The sequence below is a fragment of the Idiotropiscis lumnitzeri genome, chromosome 13, assembly GCF_059441095.1.
Source record: "Idiotropiscis lumnitzeri isolate Australia: NSW breed Sydney's pygmy pipehorse chromosome 13, RoL_Ilum_1.0, whole genome shotgun sequence".
In the NCBI taxonomy this organism is placed as follows: Eukaryota; Metazoa; Chordata; class Actinopteri; order Syngnathiformes; family Syngnathidae; genus Idiotropiscis; species Idiotropiscis lumnitzeri.
In genome coordinates, this window is record NC_142403.1 from 14,919,790 (window position 1) to 14,933,064 (window position 13,275).

The 13,275-nt window shown below is 42.7% G+C and overlaps 2 protein-coding genes across 4 annotated transcripts; both read right to left on the bottom strand.

The window, feature by feature from the left end:
* On the bottom strand, positions 1-6,555 carry LOC148324631 (cytochrome P450 2J6-like). 3 transcript variants are annotated; one of them, XM_088312722.1, is made up of 9 exons: positions 5,472-6,458; positions 4,455-4,620; positions 3,160-3,312; positions 2,881-3,041; positions 2,487-2,660; positions 2,271-2,412; positions 1,963-2,150; positions 1,225-1,366; positions 4-1,158 (listed from the first exon to the last, which is right to left on the bottom strand). In XM_088312722.1, the coding sequence occupies exons 1-9, from the start codon at positions 5,655-5,657 to the stop codon at positions 983-985; spliced, it is 1,488 nt and encodes a 495-aa protein (XP_088168848.1). In that variant the 5' UTR covers positions 5,658-6,458; the 3' UTR covers positions 4-982. The 3 variants fall into 3 exon arrangements, with proteins under 3 accessions (XP_088168847.1, XP_088168849.1, XP_088168848.1); XM_088312721.1 differs by having other exon boundaries at positions 1-1,158; positions 1,963-2,412; XM_088312723.1 differs by having other exon boundaries at positions 2-1,158; positions 1,963-2,412; positions 6,433-6,555.
* Positions 6,556-7,703: 1,148 nt separating this feature from the next.
* Positions 7,704-12,511, bottom strand: LOC148324632 (cytochrome P450 2J2-like). The gene is made up of 9 exons (XM_088312720.1): positions 12,259-12,511; positions 11,874-12,036; positions 10,928-11,077; positions 10,681-10,841; positions 10,404-10,580; positions 9,483-9,624; positions 9,221-9,408; positions 8,895-9,036; positions 7,704-7,992 (listed from the first exon to the last, which is right to left on the bottom strand). Exons 1-9 carry the CDS (start codon positions 12,439-12,441, stop codon positions 7,817-7,819), a joined length of 1,482 nt encoding a protein of 493 aa, XP_088168846.1. The 5' UTR covers positions 12,442-12,511; the 3' UTR covers positions 7,704-7,816.
* Positions 12,512-13,275: the final 764 nt, after the last annotated feature.

Below are 13,275 nucleotides of genomic sequence, written 5' to 3' on the forward strand. Positions count from 1 at the left end.
AGAAACAGATGAAAGAAAGTTTCATTCCTCTCCTATCTTGCGTTTTATGCCTACAAAAGTGAACGGCAGTTAATACATGCCTTTATATACGGTACTGTGTGTCCTTGTACTTCACTTAGGCCAGTGGTAGTCTGGAGGGGTTATAGAAGGAGATGTGTGTTAGTGTTTTCTTTTTTTTTTTTTTAAAGCCTATGTTTGGTGAATTCAAAAGATCCATGCCGTGTGTCACATGGCCCATCTTTTCCAAATTGCATTAAACATATTTCATTGAGTGCCAGCCAGCTGGACACAATATAGAAGATTGAATGAACTAAAGGCCAACATGCAAAAAAATTGTGTATATAAATGCTGTTTAGTAAGACTACGTGGGACAATAAAAACAAGAAACCATTTCAAGTCGAACCCCAGCAATAAATGCGCAAACCACATGTTGACAGAATGGAAGCGGAAAGGAGTTTCAAATGAAAAATGAGCAGCTTCTGAATACATTCAGTTGAAAGTCCGTTGAACAGCCGCACCTCGTTTGGCAAACAAAACAGTCCTTGGGTGACTTAAGGTCGGGTCCAAAAAAGCGCAAAGAATGACTACATACTTGCTATGCTCCACTTGAACTAAATGTCTTTTTGGGGTGTGCTTCCATTAATCCAAAAAATCCGCGACTCACCTTGCATTGCTAAATAATGCTTTTGTTCACATGATTCCCAGGGGGGCGGAGCTAGGGAGTTGCGACCAACCTGATAGTTTTAAAACCAGCCAGAGCTTGAAGAGACAAACGGGCCTCCTTAGAGGAATTTTCACTCATGGAAGCAGCACTTCATCCCCACGCCAGAAAATTACTTTTTGAAAAATGTTGAACAAGAAGTGTAGCTTTGCGATACAGGTAAGCGAGCGATCAATCACCAAATGGAGTATGATAACCTCAAACACATTTTCTTAGTAAAACAAACAAAGTCAAATGTGGAAGGATGTGCACGCTCGACCCTCAGCGGGCGATGGCGCGGATCTTGAAGGGGTACGGCGTGCGCGTCAGTCCAACGATTCCCTCTGAGCTCAGCTCGACTCCTTCCGCGGCGGAGAAGGTGAACTTCTGCAGCGTGCCCACGAGGAACAAGAACAGCTCCATTCTGGCCAGGCCCTCACCCAAACATGCACGTTTGCCTGACACAAAGTAGACGCAGTCATCTCCATTCTCCTCCTTGGAATCCACAAGGACGGCTTGATTACCTGCGGAGAACGGTAAGAACGCATTCCTCTTGACAAAATTGCCATCAGAGTCCAGGAAGTGTCCAGGGTTGAACGTATTTGGCGTTTCCCATTCGTTCTTGTCAAACAGCACTGACGCCAAGATGGGACACAAGGTGCTGCCCTGAAAAACACAAGATGAGGATGCGGAAGCGCATTTGAGTCCGATGAGAGACGTGTGCACCAAAATTCCTGTTAAGCGGTGAGGCAATTTTTTTCCCCAACTTATACAATACACATTTATTGATATTGTGTAACAAGTTGAAATATTAAGTGGAACAAATTTGTAATATGAAAGGAATTTAATAAGATTAAACTTTTGTTACTCTATTGCTGTGGATGAAAAGATGACTACTATATTAATATGAGAAAAAAAAGAAAAATTAATTTTATTTGTATATTTTCATGCTGATCACACTGTCGATCTGGGATCTCGTCCTTTTTTTTTTTTTTATCCTCAGCGATTCAACCTGTTACAATAGCGCTTTTCACAACAGCTGGAGCCGTAACAAAGCGCTTTCCGTATGGTGTAATATAAATTAGCGCGGAATTCCAACACAAATTAAAAAACAAACACATATACAATACACTTTTGCCTTCCCAGTTTCTGGATGAGATCTTGAGCAATTTTTGTGACTCGGATCATGATAGACATGTCCACCAAATTCCATGTTGACTGATGAAAACAGCTGACAGTACATTCATTACAGACTGAGACACCTTGGGGATGAGGCAGTCTCCAAGTTGCAGGTCTTTGGAGGCCACTCTGACTCCGTTGAGAGGAACAATGTTGGCCATCCTCTGGATCTCGTGGATGACGGCGTTAGCATATGGCATGTTAGCTCTGTCGCTCATCCTTGGGAAGCGACTCGTCCCGATCACTCGCTCGATCTCCGCCTGGACTTTGTCTTGGAAAAAGATGGAAAATGTTGATGTGATGATGGGAAGAATTATTGCTTTCATTGGAAAACTGTTGATTGAAGTCACAATTGTCCAAATTATGTTCCGTTCCGGGCGCAAAAACCCACCCTGGATTTGAGGGTTCTGGATGAGGAAGATTAGGCCCCACTGCAGCGTCTTGGAGGACGTCTCCGTCCCGGCAATGAACAGATCCACACAGCACAAAACCAGATTTTCTTCTGTGAATCCCAATTCGGAGTTTGCTTCGTTCTGTCCGGAGAAATCAGAAAACCCACATTCAGTGGCGTCTCCTTTTCTCCGCTAACGCGCTTTGCCGTTTTTACTTTGCTCTCCACCAGGAAGGCGTCGATGTAATCCCGCCGGTTGCAGGGGTCCAAATCCAATTTATGGCTCTTTATCTGGGAACCGATGAAATCCTGTAAGGCTTTGAAGTTGGTGAAGATTCTGTTGTGGGGCCCAGGCAAATAATTCATCAGTGCTGGGAAAGCGTTGTAGAGCTGCACCCAGGGAACATAGAATCATGTTATGATCAGAAACTCAATTAGCATCCGAGTTCGGGACTAAACCAGGACCAAAAGGACAGTGTTGTGGAGCTACACTGAGGGAGTGTCAAGGAAATGTGCTTTTCTTTTTGTCATCATCAGTATTTGAATTTGCATCAGACTTTGCTACTGAGTTAGCCATGATAGCAATTAGCATCTGAATTAGCTTCCTCACCACGCCCCACACGGAACCTTCCAGGTAGATCATGTCAGCCATGGTGGCGTGTAGATGCTTGAGGTTTGGGTCATCGTAGTCGAACCTTCTCCCAAAAACAACCTGGCAGATGATGTTGGCCACCGCGCTGTTCAACACGGCCGAGAGATCGAACAGTTCACCTGAGGGGAAGATAACGGCAATACAACAAACAATAATGACGTTGAAATGCTAACCCTGATGGAGTCCATCGCTCGTGTGTAATATTTGGATTATTTTGTTGCTTTGAGTTGAGGTCACCTCCGTGTTTGTCCAAGTCGTGGTGCAGGTGTTGGCTCTCCTGGCAGATGCTCCTCTCCATGCTGCCGTCGGCTAGGCCGAAGATGCGCAGCGTGCCCATGGCAAAGTGACGCTGCGTCCTCCATGTCTTGCCGTTGCAGAACACAAGCCCACCTAAAGGCGCAAACAGAGTCATTGTGTAGACCACAATTTCATCTGTGTGTGTAGCATTTGTGTTTCTACCTTTTGCGTGCCTTTTATGTGTACGTGTGTCTCTGTGTATACCACCTGTCCATCTGTGCGTAAGTGTTTCCCACTTGTCTATGCGTGTTGTGTATTGTGTGTGTGTGTTTTTGTATACTGCCTCTAAGTGTTGGCGTGTGTGTGTGTGTGTGTGTACCATCTGTATCTGTGGGTGTGCGTGCATGTGTGTTTACCCGTTTTTTGTCTTTTGTGAGTGTGTGTACCATCTGTTAATGGGTGTACTTGTCTGTTTGTGTGCATGTACCATCAGGACATGTATATATCTTCTTTGTGTGTGGGGGTGTGTGTGTGCGTGTGTGTGTGCTCTATTCCATCTGTGTGTGAGGCATTTGTATTTGTACCTTTTGTATGCCTTCTGTGTACCAGTGTGGCTGTGTGTATACCACCTGCTCATCTGTGTGTGGGTGTTTACCAATGGTCTGTGTGTGCTATTTTTGTATATACCTTCTGTGTACGGTGTGTGTGTGTAGGTGTGCGTGTGTGTGTGTGTGTGTGTGCGTATACTCCCTGTACATCTTTTTGTGTGCATGTACTAACTGCCAATGTGTGTACCATCCGTGCATGTGTGTGTTTGTACGTGCGTGTTTACCACTTTTTAAAAACTTTTGTGTGCGTGCGTACCAACTGTTCATGAGTTGGTACCTGTCTGTGTGTGTGTACCTTATTTGAGTGTGTGTATGTATTATATTGTATTGTGTGTGTGTGTGTGTACCACAGTTCCATCTGTGTGTAGCATTTGTGTTTGTACCTTTTGCATGCCTTCTGTGTGTCTGTGTGTATACCACTTGACCATCTGTATGTGGGTGTTTACCACTGGTCTATCTGTGTATGTACCTTTCGTATACTGTGTGCGTGTATGTATATGTTTACTCCCCGTAAGTCTTTGTGTGTGTATGTACCACCTACTGCATGCACGTGTGTAGCGTCCGTGAGCCTGTGCCACCTCTCTGTGTGAGTTTGTCAAAGAAATAAAACGAGAATGTGTGTTTGTGAAAGTGCTAGTGTGTGCGTACACCCTTTTTTTAACGTGCATCTGCATGTGTGTATCCTACCTGTCTGTTGTTTGTACATTCTGGCATACATGGCCATGTGCGGCCTGTCCACAAACTTGTCGGCCTGCTTTACGAGCACTTCCTTCACCATCTTCCATCCGCATACGAACAGCGTCTTCTGTTGCCCTATGTGGATGCGGAACACGCCTCCGTAGGTGTCAGCCAACTGCACACGCAGAGGACAATGGCGCCTTGTGGTCAGCAATGTGATTTCGCACAATAGTCCCTGTGTGTTGAGCTTGCTCAGCAGCACACCCGCAGCTCGCAATTTGTTCATTTATTGTTAATGGAATCATTTAGCGGTCGCTTCCGGAAGAAACAAAGCCGTGGGAGAAGATGACCAAGAGAGCTGACCTCAAAATATTATCTAGTATAGAAACCGCTGGCAAGAATGTCCAATTTAAATTTGTTTTAGTTTTAGATGGGCTTATTCAAATTAGACAGGCATTTTTCCCCGTTTTGCACCCTATAAGAGTATCGATAACTTGATTACGTTCTATTTCATGCATGAGTTGAGACATGATTTTAATAATAATAATAATAATATTCCCTTTATTAGTCCCACAATGGGGAAATTCGAGATTCGAACCCAGGCCTCCTGGGGAGACTGGGTCCTGAACGCGGCGCCTTAGACCACTCGGCCATCCTGGCAGCACTTATTAAGAACAGTGGCTGGTGTTGTAATAAGTATCCGTACTTTAAGACAGAATTTTTCACATTTGAACTAAAACTTTTGCATGATCATTTTCATGTTTTTACATGATAACTTTAGTGTTTTTTTTGTTTTTTTTTTTTCATTTGGAGTGGCTGAAATACGGTTCTGTATTATATTGGACCAAATCCGATGATGCCCAATTTTTGATGTCCAGCAAATTTCATGTTGCCCAGTAAAATAGAAATTCCCGAAGCTAATTATTTCTACCTCCTAACTCCTCCGGATCTGTCCACTCGAGGCCACCAAAAAGTCAATTGAAAGTCAAATAATACTATAATTGAATGCGTCAATTGAATTCCTACCTGCATCAGGTATATGTGAGGTTGCTTGACGGCAATGTTGAAGATATTCCCGACAAGAGGCAGTGCGAGCGGCCCGGGCGGGAAGTGAGCTGGCTCCTTTTTGATAAAGGTGCACCCCAAGAGGAACAGGGCCAGACCAAAAAATAGCAACCCCCACATATTCAGATCCAGGAACGTGCTGTGCATCCACAAGATGTCCCGTTCGGTTGTCGTGTCAGTGCTGCTTGGCCGGGGGGTGGAGCTTTTATGTGATGCTGAATTTGCAAATTCCTCCTTTAATTAAATCAATACTATGGATGACTTGGGGCATCAGTGTTGTCGTTAAATACGAATACTTACTCTAATCATGAATTAATTGTGGGTCATCTCATTTTTCGGAAAGCAGAGTTCATTTTCGTGACAAAAACAAAAAAGGCATGTTCTATAGAACTTGTCTGACTAGAGGAAGACAAGCTAACATTGTGGATCGTTTTACAACTTGTTGGGCAATTATACAAAAAATGGAGCAAATTTAGAAGAGAGTAAATGTTTGTTCACAGCATGGTGAGGGTTGGATCATAAAACGGCACAAAAAAAAAATGAAAATACAAAATGAACAAAGTAAAAAAAAAAAAAATATATATATATATATATATTGAAAGTCATAGAGAAACACCCAGAAGCGAACCACTGACTACTACCATAAAATTTGCCCAACCCTAAAAAGCACGACTGAAAGGAACGCAAACTGATGGAAATGAAAACAACATTAACTCCAATTAGACTTATGCAAATATTAAGTAACAAACTGCAACTAAATGTTTCTGAGTAACTGCAGCTAAATAACTGCAAGTCACTAAGCGATGTTAGGTGAGCAAATAAATGTCAGGAAAAGCCTACTTGAACCTCTGAACTTTGTTTGCATTAGTCAGAGTGTCAGGTTCGTCAATCAGACATAATTTATTTTTGAAGTTTATCTTACCCCTGGCGTTCCGTGCCGTCCCTTCTGGTCCATGGTGATCGAGCCGAGCGTTGGGATGTTCTAGCGAGGCTGGCCTCAAAATGAGGGTTTTAATACTAGTTGCTGTGCACAGTCTTCCTCCAGCCATCACTGTTCCCTCCGCTCGATCCAGTCACCATCCAGCTCGAACTCTGAAATGTCACGGGAGAATCACACCAAATGTGGTGGAGCGACCCTTACCGTGACAAGTAGGAAATTCAGAGACAAAATAGACACGGACACCAAGTGGCAAGAGTCTGGCAGCCAGGAGAGACGATACCCCAGTGCTCGGGTCGAATCTCTGAAGCTTACTGCACCTCCCTGGGCCTTTTATTGAAAATCACGAGTTATATCACAATACAGGTTTACACAACAGATCAAGGGTATGTTTATTCTGGTCGCAGCTGTTGTTGATCCTGCTCACGTCCGCACTTCTTTTATGTTGATTTGGAGTCGACTTAACCTGGGTGCAGGTGGCTGTTCCCAAAATTTGCAACAAAACCTATACCGTGTAGTTAATGTCGTGCCGTGTGATATCAACTTCTCTTTATTGCATTTGTTAATAATTGTTCTTATGTTATTTCTCTGTAGCCACTTCATAAGAATTTCTTTATTATTCTCGACATTCTTCTTTAGCATTGGCGTCGTCGTAGTTGCAGCAGACTTCAGCAAACATCTCTTATCAGGATTCAGCACGATGCTTTTCTCCTGCATTTCCACTCAAACTGCAAACACTCAAGCATAATCTACTTCACTAGATTTGCAACATGTGATATGCACTACATATTAAAATAAAGCGGTGTCACGGCAAATGTAGAATAACCTCTTAATATTATTCGAACACAGAGGCACTTAAAAATAATGGCAGGTGTGACTGACTCCCATTTGATATTATCTTGAATGTGATTGGCTGATTTCATCTCAAGATGGCAACTAAGAAATGTCAGAGGCACTTTAAATGGTGGCAGATGTGTTGCAAGAGGGTGTGCACACTTGTGCAACCACGTTATTTAGGTTGTTTTTACTAGAGTTGTATAGGTCATATCAAGGTTGGAAAAAGTTTTGAAATGATTAATTGTCCTCTCATTTTCTTATTTTTTTACATCTAAAATAATATAACATTTGAACAGGGGTGTGTAGACTTTTCAAATCTACAGCACTGTTGAAAATGGCTCTAATTCCCGAATAGGGAAATTTCACATCTTTTGTCAAACACCGTGAATTAAAGTTAAAGGTCAAAACTGATAGAACACTTTAACACTTGTAACAACACTTTTATTACAAATTCATTGTTTTAATATGGAATGAACGTGATGATGACCTGGCTGTCCTAACTGTGTGGTGATTTGGGCAGGCAGGCAGGCCATCAGCGAGGTACAGCGAGCATCCGGAACTCTTCTGGGGTATTGGTGAACCCGAGCACACCCTCCAGGCTGGGCATCTCTCCGGGGACGGCGGCAAAGGTGAAGCGTTGCAGGAGGACCGTGAAGAAGAGGAAAAGTTCCATTCGCGCCAGCTGCTCGCCCAAACACGCTCGTTTACCTGGGAGGAAACTCGTCTTACTCGCTTTGCAGCTTTTAAACCTGCAACCCCCGACAAAGTATGGCCCGCTTGTTTTTTTTTTTTTCCTTCTTCTTTAATTATTAATATTAATTTGTGTTTAAGTATTTTGATATACATTTTATTAATGTTAATATTGTAAAAAAATAAATGCAAAATAGTATAAAGAAGTAAGTATATTAACAGTGCAGTTGAATTATTTGATTAAATTGGTTAAATTTATTATTGAAAGAAAGGCAATAATTTAGAAAATTACATAAGAATTTTACATGATCTATATTCTGAAATAATTTATGAATAAATTATTGTTGGTTTTGCATGATAATTTACTCTTGTATATGTACTCTTTCTATTTTATAAATTTGTTAATTTATTGTAACATTTATTGTAAAAAGAAAAGTGAAATCATTGAATTGGTTACAACTAATAAGATTAAAAAGTGGCAATTAATTATTAGAATATTACAATAATTTGACGTGCAAAAACAAAACAATTTTACATATGCTGCATATTTATTTGGATTTTTCTTCCTCAAATTTGTAATAATTAATAATAATTAATTCATTTTAAATAATAAAATTAAAATTGTCAAACCAGATTACGTACATACGAATTTCTTTTAATAACTGTTGAATTTATTACAATAATAACATTTAAAAAACGAGGATTTATTGATTTATTATTATACGAATGAAAATGTTTTCACATTTTCCATGCATTGCTACTTTGTTTCTTTAACCTGAGCTACAAACAAGGGACATGGTGGCCATCGGGAATTTCGGGAGTTTCTTGAGCGGCCGGTCCATTACACGCTGCAATTGGTGAGCATCAAGCCCTAAAGTTGCACACTCTTTTTCAGACTGCAGTGACGGACAGCCACAAACCTGCGGAAAACGGCAGAAAGGCGTCTCTTCTACAGAAGCGGCCGTCCGAATCCAGGAAATGTTGAGGGTTGAACGTGTCAGGGGTCTCCCACTCGTTCTTGTCGAAAAGCACAGACGTCAGGTTGGTAATGATGGTTGTGCCCTGGAAAGTAGTAGATGATGTCATACTTTCAGAGAGAGGAGAGAAAATGAACGCAAGCGCCACACAATACAGTCCAGACTCGTACTTTTCACGAGTCCCAAATGAAGAGTCTGACTCAAGTCTCCAGTCTATGGTGAAACGAGTCCAAGTCGAGTTGCAAGTCCTCATCCCCGTGCGATATTACCTTTGGGATGACGTATCGTTCCAGTGTTGCCTCCTTATTGGCCATCTTGGGGAATCCCAAAGGAACGACGTTGCCCATCCTCTGAGTCTCATAGATGACGGCTTCCGTGTAGGGCATGTTGGGTCTGTCGGTCATTGCGGGCTGGCGTGATGGCCCGATCACGGTGTCAATTTCCGCCTGGACTTTCCCTGGTGAGCACCAGACAAATCAGAAGTAACAAATTCTTGTCTGTGGTGATCTGGAATATAACAGCCTTTCTCACTTTGTATCTCCGGATAATGCATCATGTAGACCATAGCCCAGCGCAAAGTGGTGGCCGAGGTCTCTGTGCCGGCCTCCATGAGGTCCAAGGTGGAAACCACCAGAGCCTCAATGTTGAATTTGGCTTCGGGGTCTTCCTTCATCTACACAAAATGACGCTGTAGTCTATCAGTATTGAGGTCAGAATGACACCCGTCTAGATCATCCATACTTTTTCTGGAGCTCAAACGGAGTCTGGTCACCAAATATGACGTATTTTCCCTGTAAGTTACATTTTACATTTCTAATTCTGAAGGCCCTGCATGGTCAGATTGTTTTGGCATGTTGGCACACAGAGGCTAAAATCGGATGAGACAAAAAAAAAAAAATACGATTCGAATAGCCACAGTAGCCAGGAGAATTTCGACAAAATAAGGAGAAGATAGATCAAGGGTGGGCAAACTTTTTGATTGGCGAGCCACAATGTGTTCTAAAATTTGACCAGGAGCAGATGGGTGGAGTGTTTTGGTCACCTCACCTCATCGGAGAAAAAAAATACATTTAATTTGAAATGAAAGTGAACAAAAGCATCACAACAATATATTTGTCTTTGACACATCACAATATTTAGAAAGAAGGTTTATTCATTACATTTTTTTCAAGTTCGGCGGGCCGGATTAAAACGTTTAACGGGCCCCCGGGCCATAGTTTGCCCACGCCTGCTATCGATTTTTGGGCAAAAATTAATTACATGCAAAGTACAGTGGGACCTCGATTTACGAGTGACGGGATTCAAAAGTTTTTGGACATAAAAGCCTTTTTTTTTTTTTTTGGCTTTGATTTTCATTTCTTTTTTCGGTGCTGGTGAATGTCACAACTTCTCAACAATTGGCAGAGGATGAACAATTCTTCCAAGTCTTTGATGGCCCACCACTAAGCCCACCTTTTCTATCTCCGCAAGGTACACGTCAATGTAGTCCCGGGGTTGGTCCGGGTTCCACTGCTCCTGGTGCTTCTGCACTTCCACCCCCAGGAAACGTTCAATCTCCCTGTAGTTGGCGAGGACTGTCTGATGCGAGCCCGGCAGGTATTTGACTAGAGCTGGGAAGGCGTTGTAGAACTGTGGACGGAACAAATAACAATAAACACCATTATGGTTGATGCGTCAGGGACTTCTTTTTCTTTTTTTTTTTTAGACAACACTCCCGGCGGCCATGGACCTGCGCGAATGTAGAACCGGCTAGCTGAATGGCCTCGTTGTCCAACTCGAGAAACTTGCGGTAGTTCCCATCGCTGTACTCAAAGCGGTGTCCAAACAGCACCGAGGCAATGACGTTGCCAACCGCGTTGTTTAGGGTGTAGTGAGGGTTGAATGGCTTCCCTGGAAATGCAAAGCATCATGGGATCGTTATATGCTTTTTGGCGGGAAACTTTCCAATAAGCGGCGAGCAACCGCAAACGACTTGCCTTGCTCCTCTTTGAAGGCCTCGCACAGGAATTCACATTCCACTTTGATGTAGTTTTCTAGAGATCGCTGGCCCTCTCCAAAGTTTCGCAGGTGGGAGAGGATAAACTTCCTGTGCTTCTTCCACGTGTAACCGCTGCTTAGCCCCACACCTGCAACAATGTCAAGGGTTATACCACACGGTCCGGCCGTCACAAAGGCTGGATTCACCATGCAAGCTCACATGACCACTTTCAATTGAATTCCTTCTGAAAGTTCCACGACTGGCAGCACAAAAGATATATTTCTTATCCGAACAAAAATGCAACCATCTTTTTCTCTTTTCATCATGCATTCCTGGAGGCAGTTTTCTAGAATGTTCTGCAACTACGTTGTCTCTGCCATTTCGATGTCATCCACGACTTCAAAATAGATCCCCTTGATACCCCTGTTTAGCTTGAGAAAAAAAAGTAATGAAATACAAATGACGGGTTGTTAGGAATGTTGCAACAGCACGCCGATGTTGTTCTTGCCCAGGAAGTGTCAGATGCTCAGGGCATTGTGAGCAGTTGCATTGTCATGGTGATGCAGTCACAAGTTGTTCGCTTACGCACTGAACAACGCAGCCAGGATATTAAAACAAAAAAAATGCACAGTTTGCGCCGTTGTGGGTGTGAACACAGCCGACTGGACTCACAGCCATTCTCTTTAAATGTGCGAAATTCTCTGACGGAAAAGAATGCAGCGATCCATGCATAAGTCATGGTCTTTTCCTCGCCGGTGTAGCAACAGGCAACGAAAAGATGGTATCCTCGTTAAATACAGAATGAGCGTGTAATAACACATAAATAAGAGAAGAATAAGAAATGAGTTTTAGATGGTGGGTCAAAATCCACAAATTAGAACGAATCCCCTCACAATTGACAGCCACTTGTCTCACTCCGGTTCAAATCTGGTTTTGTCACTCACCGAGACCCTTGAACATCTCACTGAAAAGCGGGATAATGGGCCGGTCCACAAAACTGTCCAGCTGGTGGACCAGCGCCTCTTTGACCATGTGGTACCCTGAAATAAACACCATCATCTCGCTGCCTTGCCTCAAGCTGAACACGGGGCCGTAGTCCTTGGCGAGCTGAACAGAAACCACCGGATGAATAACATGGTCTAACAATTAGCAGTCGTAGAAAAATCATGGAAAAACGATTCAGAGTTATGGACTTCTCTGTTTATTCTTCTCGTCTGTTTGATTTATTTTTTGTAGACCGCACTTGCAGAAATGCCAATATATCCTGATTTTTGTGGCGGTCCCAGTCCACCACCTGTGCCAATTCATTTTCAGTGTCTCTGGTCTTACGTTCTCCAAGGATTTGAGGTCCACCCCGGTGAAGACATTCCCGAGAACAGGCAGGGCCAAAGGTCCCGGTGGAAAAGTTTTTGTCCGCCAGTTTCGTAGCACGTCCGTCAGCAGCAGCGCCGCCAAACCAAACAGCAGCCAGCCGCTCAGGTCCAGACACTCGAAAAGCGCTTGAAAAATCATACTGTCAGGGAGACTTTTCTGTCCCGTCTGCCTGCGATCTGGGTTTGTTGTTTTCGATGGAAAGGAGAAGAGGAGGAGGAGGAAGGGGGAAAAGTTACGTAACGTGTCCTCATGTAGGGTGAAAAATGGGAGTACAAGTTCAACCATTTTACAGCTGACTGCTGATAGTGACGGCGTGGAGGGATTGTGCACACCAGACGACTGATTATCTTTTTAGACAATAAAATACATTCGCTTGAATGTTTTAGGTCTCGTGAAAAAACTCCAGCAATGATTTACTGGGGTCAGTATCAGTGGTCACTTTCCCTTTGCCAACAACAAGCATTAAAGCTGTCCAACTCGCCATAAATGCCAGTAATTGATTATCAAATCAAGTGATTATTATTTTTGATCATTGATTAATCATTTAGCGACCTTGTTTAAAATCAGGTATGTTGAAGGAGAGAATCATCTACAACGTGCAGGGTAGTGGCCTTCGACCGGATTGGCCCATCCTCACGTTACCGGTCTGACAGGGTTGAATAACAAAGTCAACAGAAAAAAAATAAGGAAAACAAGGCGCTTTGGAATGAAAAAAATGAATGAATTAATTAACTAATGTGTAAAAAAGCAGATTCAAAGTTAAAAAAAAAACAAAACAATCAGACAGATAAGACAACATGAACGACCAAATGCAATCCAAACAACAAAAAAAACAGATCATCACAGATTCATTGATTATTGAAATAATTGTTAGTTGCAGCCGCACATTTTCTTTCCTCTCTTTCAACCCCCCCAAAAAAACGGGGAGAAAGCACCTTTACCAAAACTAAAACCATTTTTTTTTGTACACGC

What these genes read in the sequence shown, in the direction of transcription:
- LOC148324631 (XM_088312721.1), bottom strand. Translation starts at nt 5,657, where the DNA reads ATGCACAGCACGTTCCTGGATCTGAATATGTGGGGGTTGCTATTTTTT. An exon ending in AATGTACAAACAACAGACAG is followed by an intron (nt 3,313 to 4,454) that starts GTAGGATACACA and finishes TTGCGCCTTTAG; the next exon opens with GTGGGCTTGTGTTCTGCAAC. An exon ending in CCTTCCTGGTGGAGAGCAAA is followed by an intron (nt 2,413 to 2,486) that starts GTAAAAACGGCA and finishes TTCTCCGGACAG; the next exon opens with AACGAAGCAAACTCCGAATT.
- LOC148324632 (XM_088312720.1), bottom strand. Translation starts at nt 12,441, where the DNA reads ATGATTTTTCAAGCGCTTTTCGAGTGTCTGGACCTGAGCGGCTGGCTG. An exon ending in GGCCTTCAAAGAGGAGCAAG is followed by an intron (nt 10,842 to 10,927) that starts GCAAGTCGTTTG and finishes TTGCATTTCCAG; the next exon opens with GGAAGCCATTCAACCCTCAC. An exon ending in GCATTATCCGGAGATACAAA is followed by an intron (nt 9,409 to 9,482) that starts GTGAGAAAGGCT and finishes GGTGCTCACCAG; the next exon opens with GGAAAGTCCAGGCGGAAATT.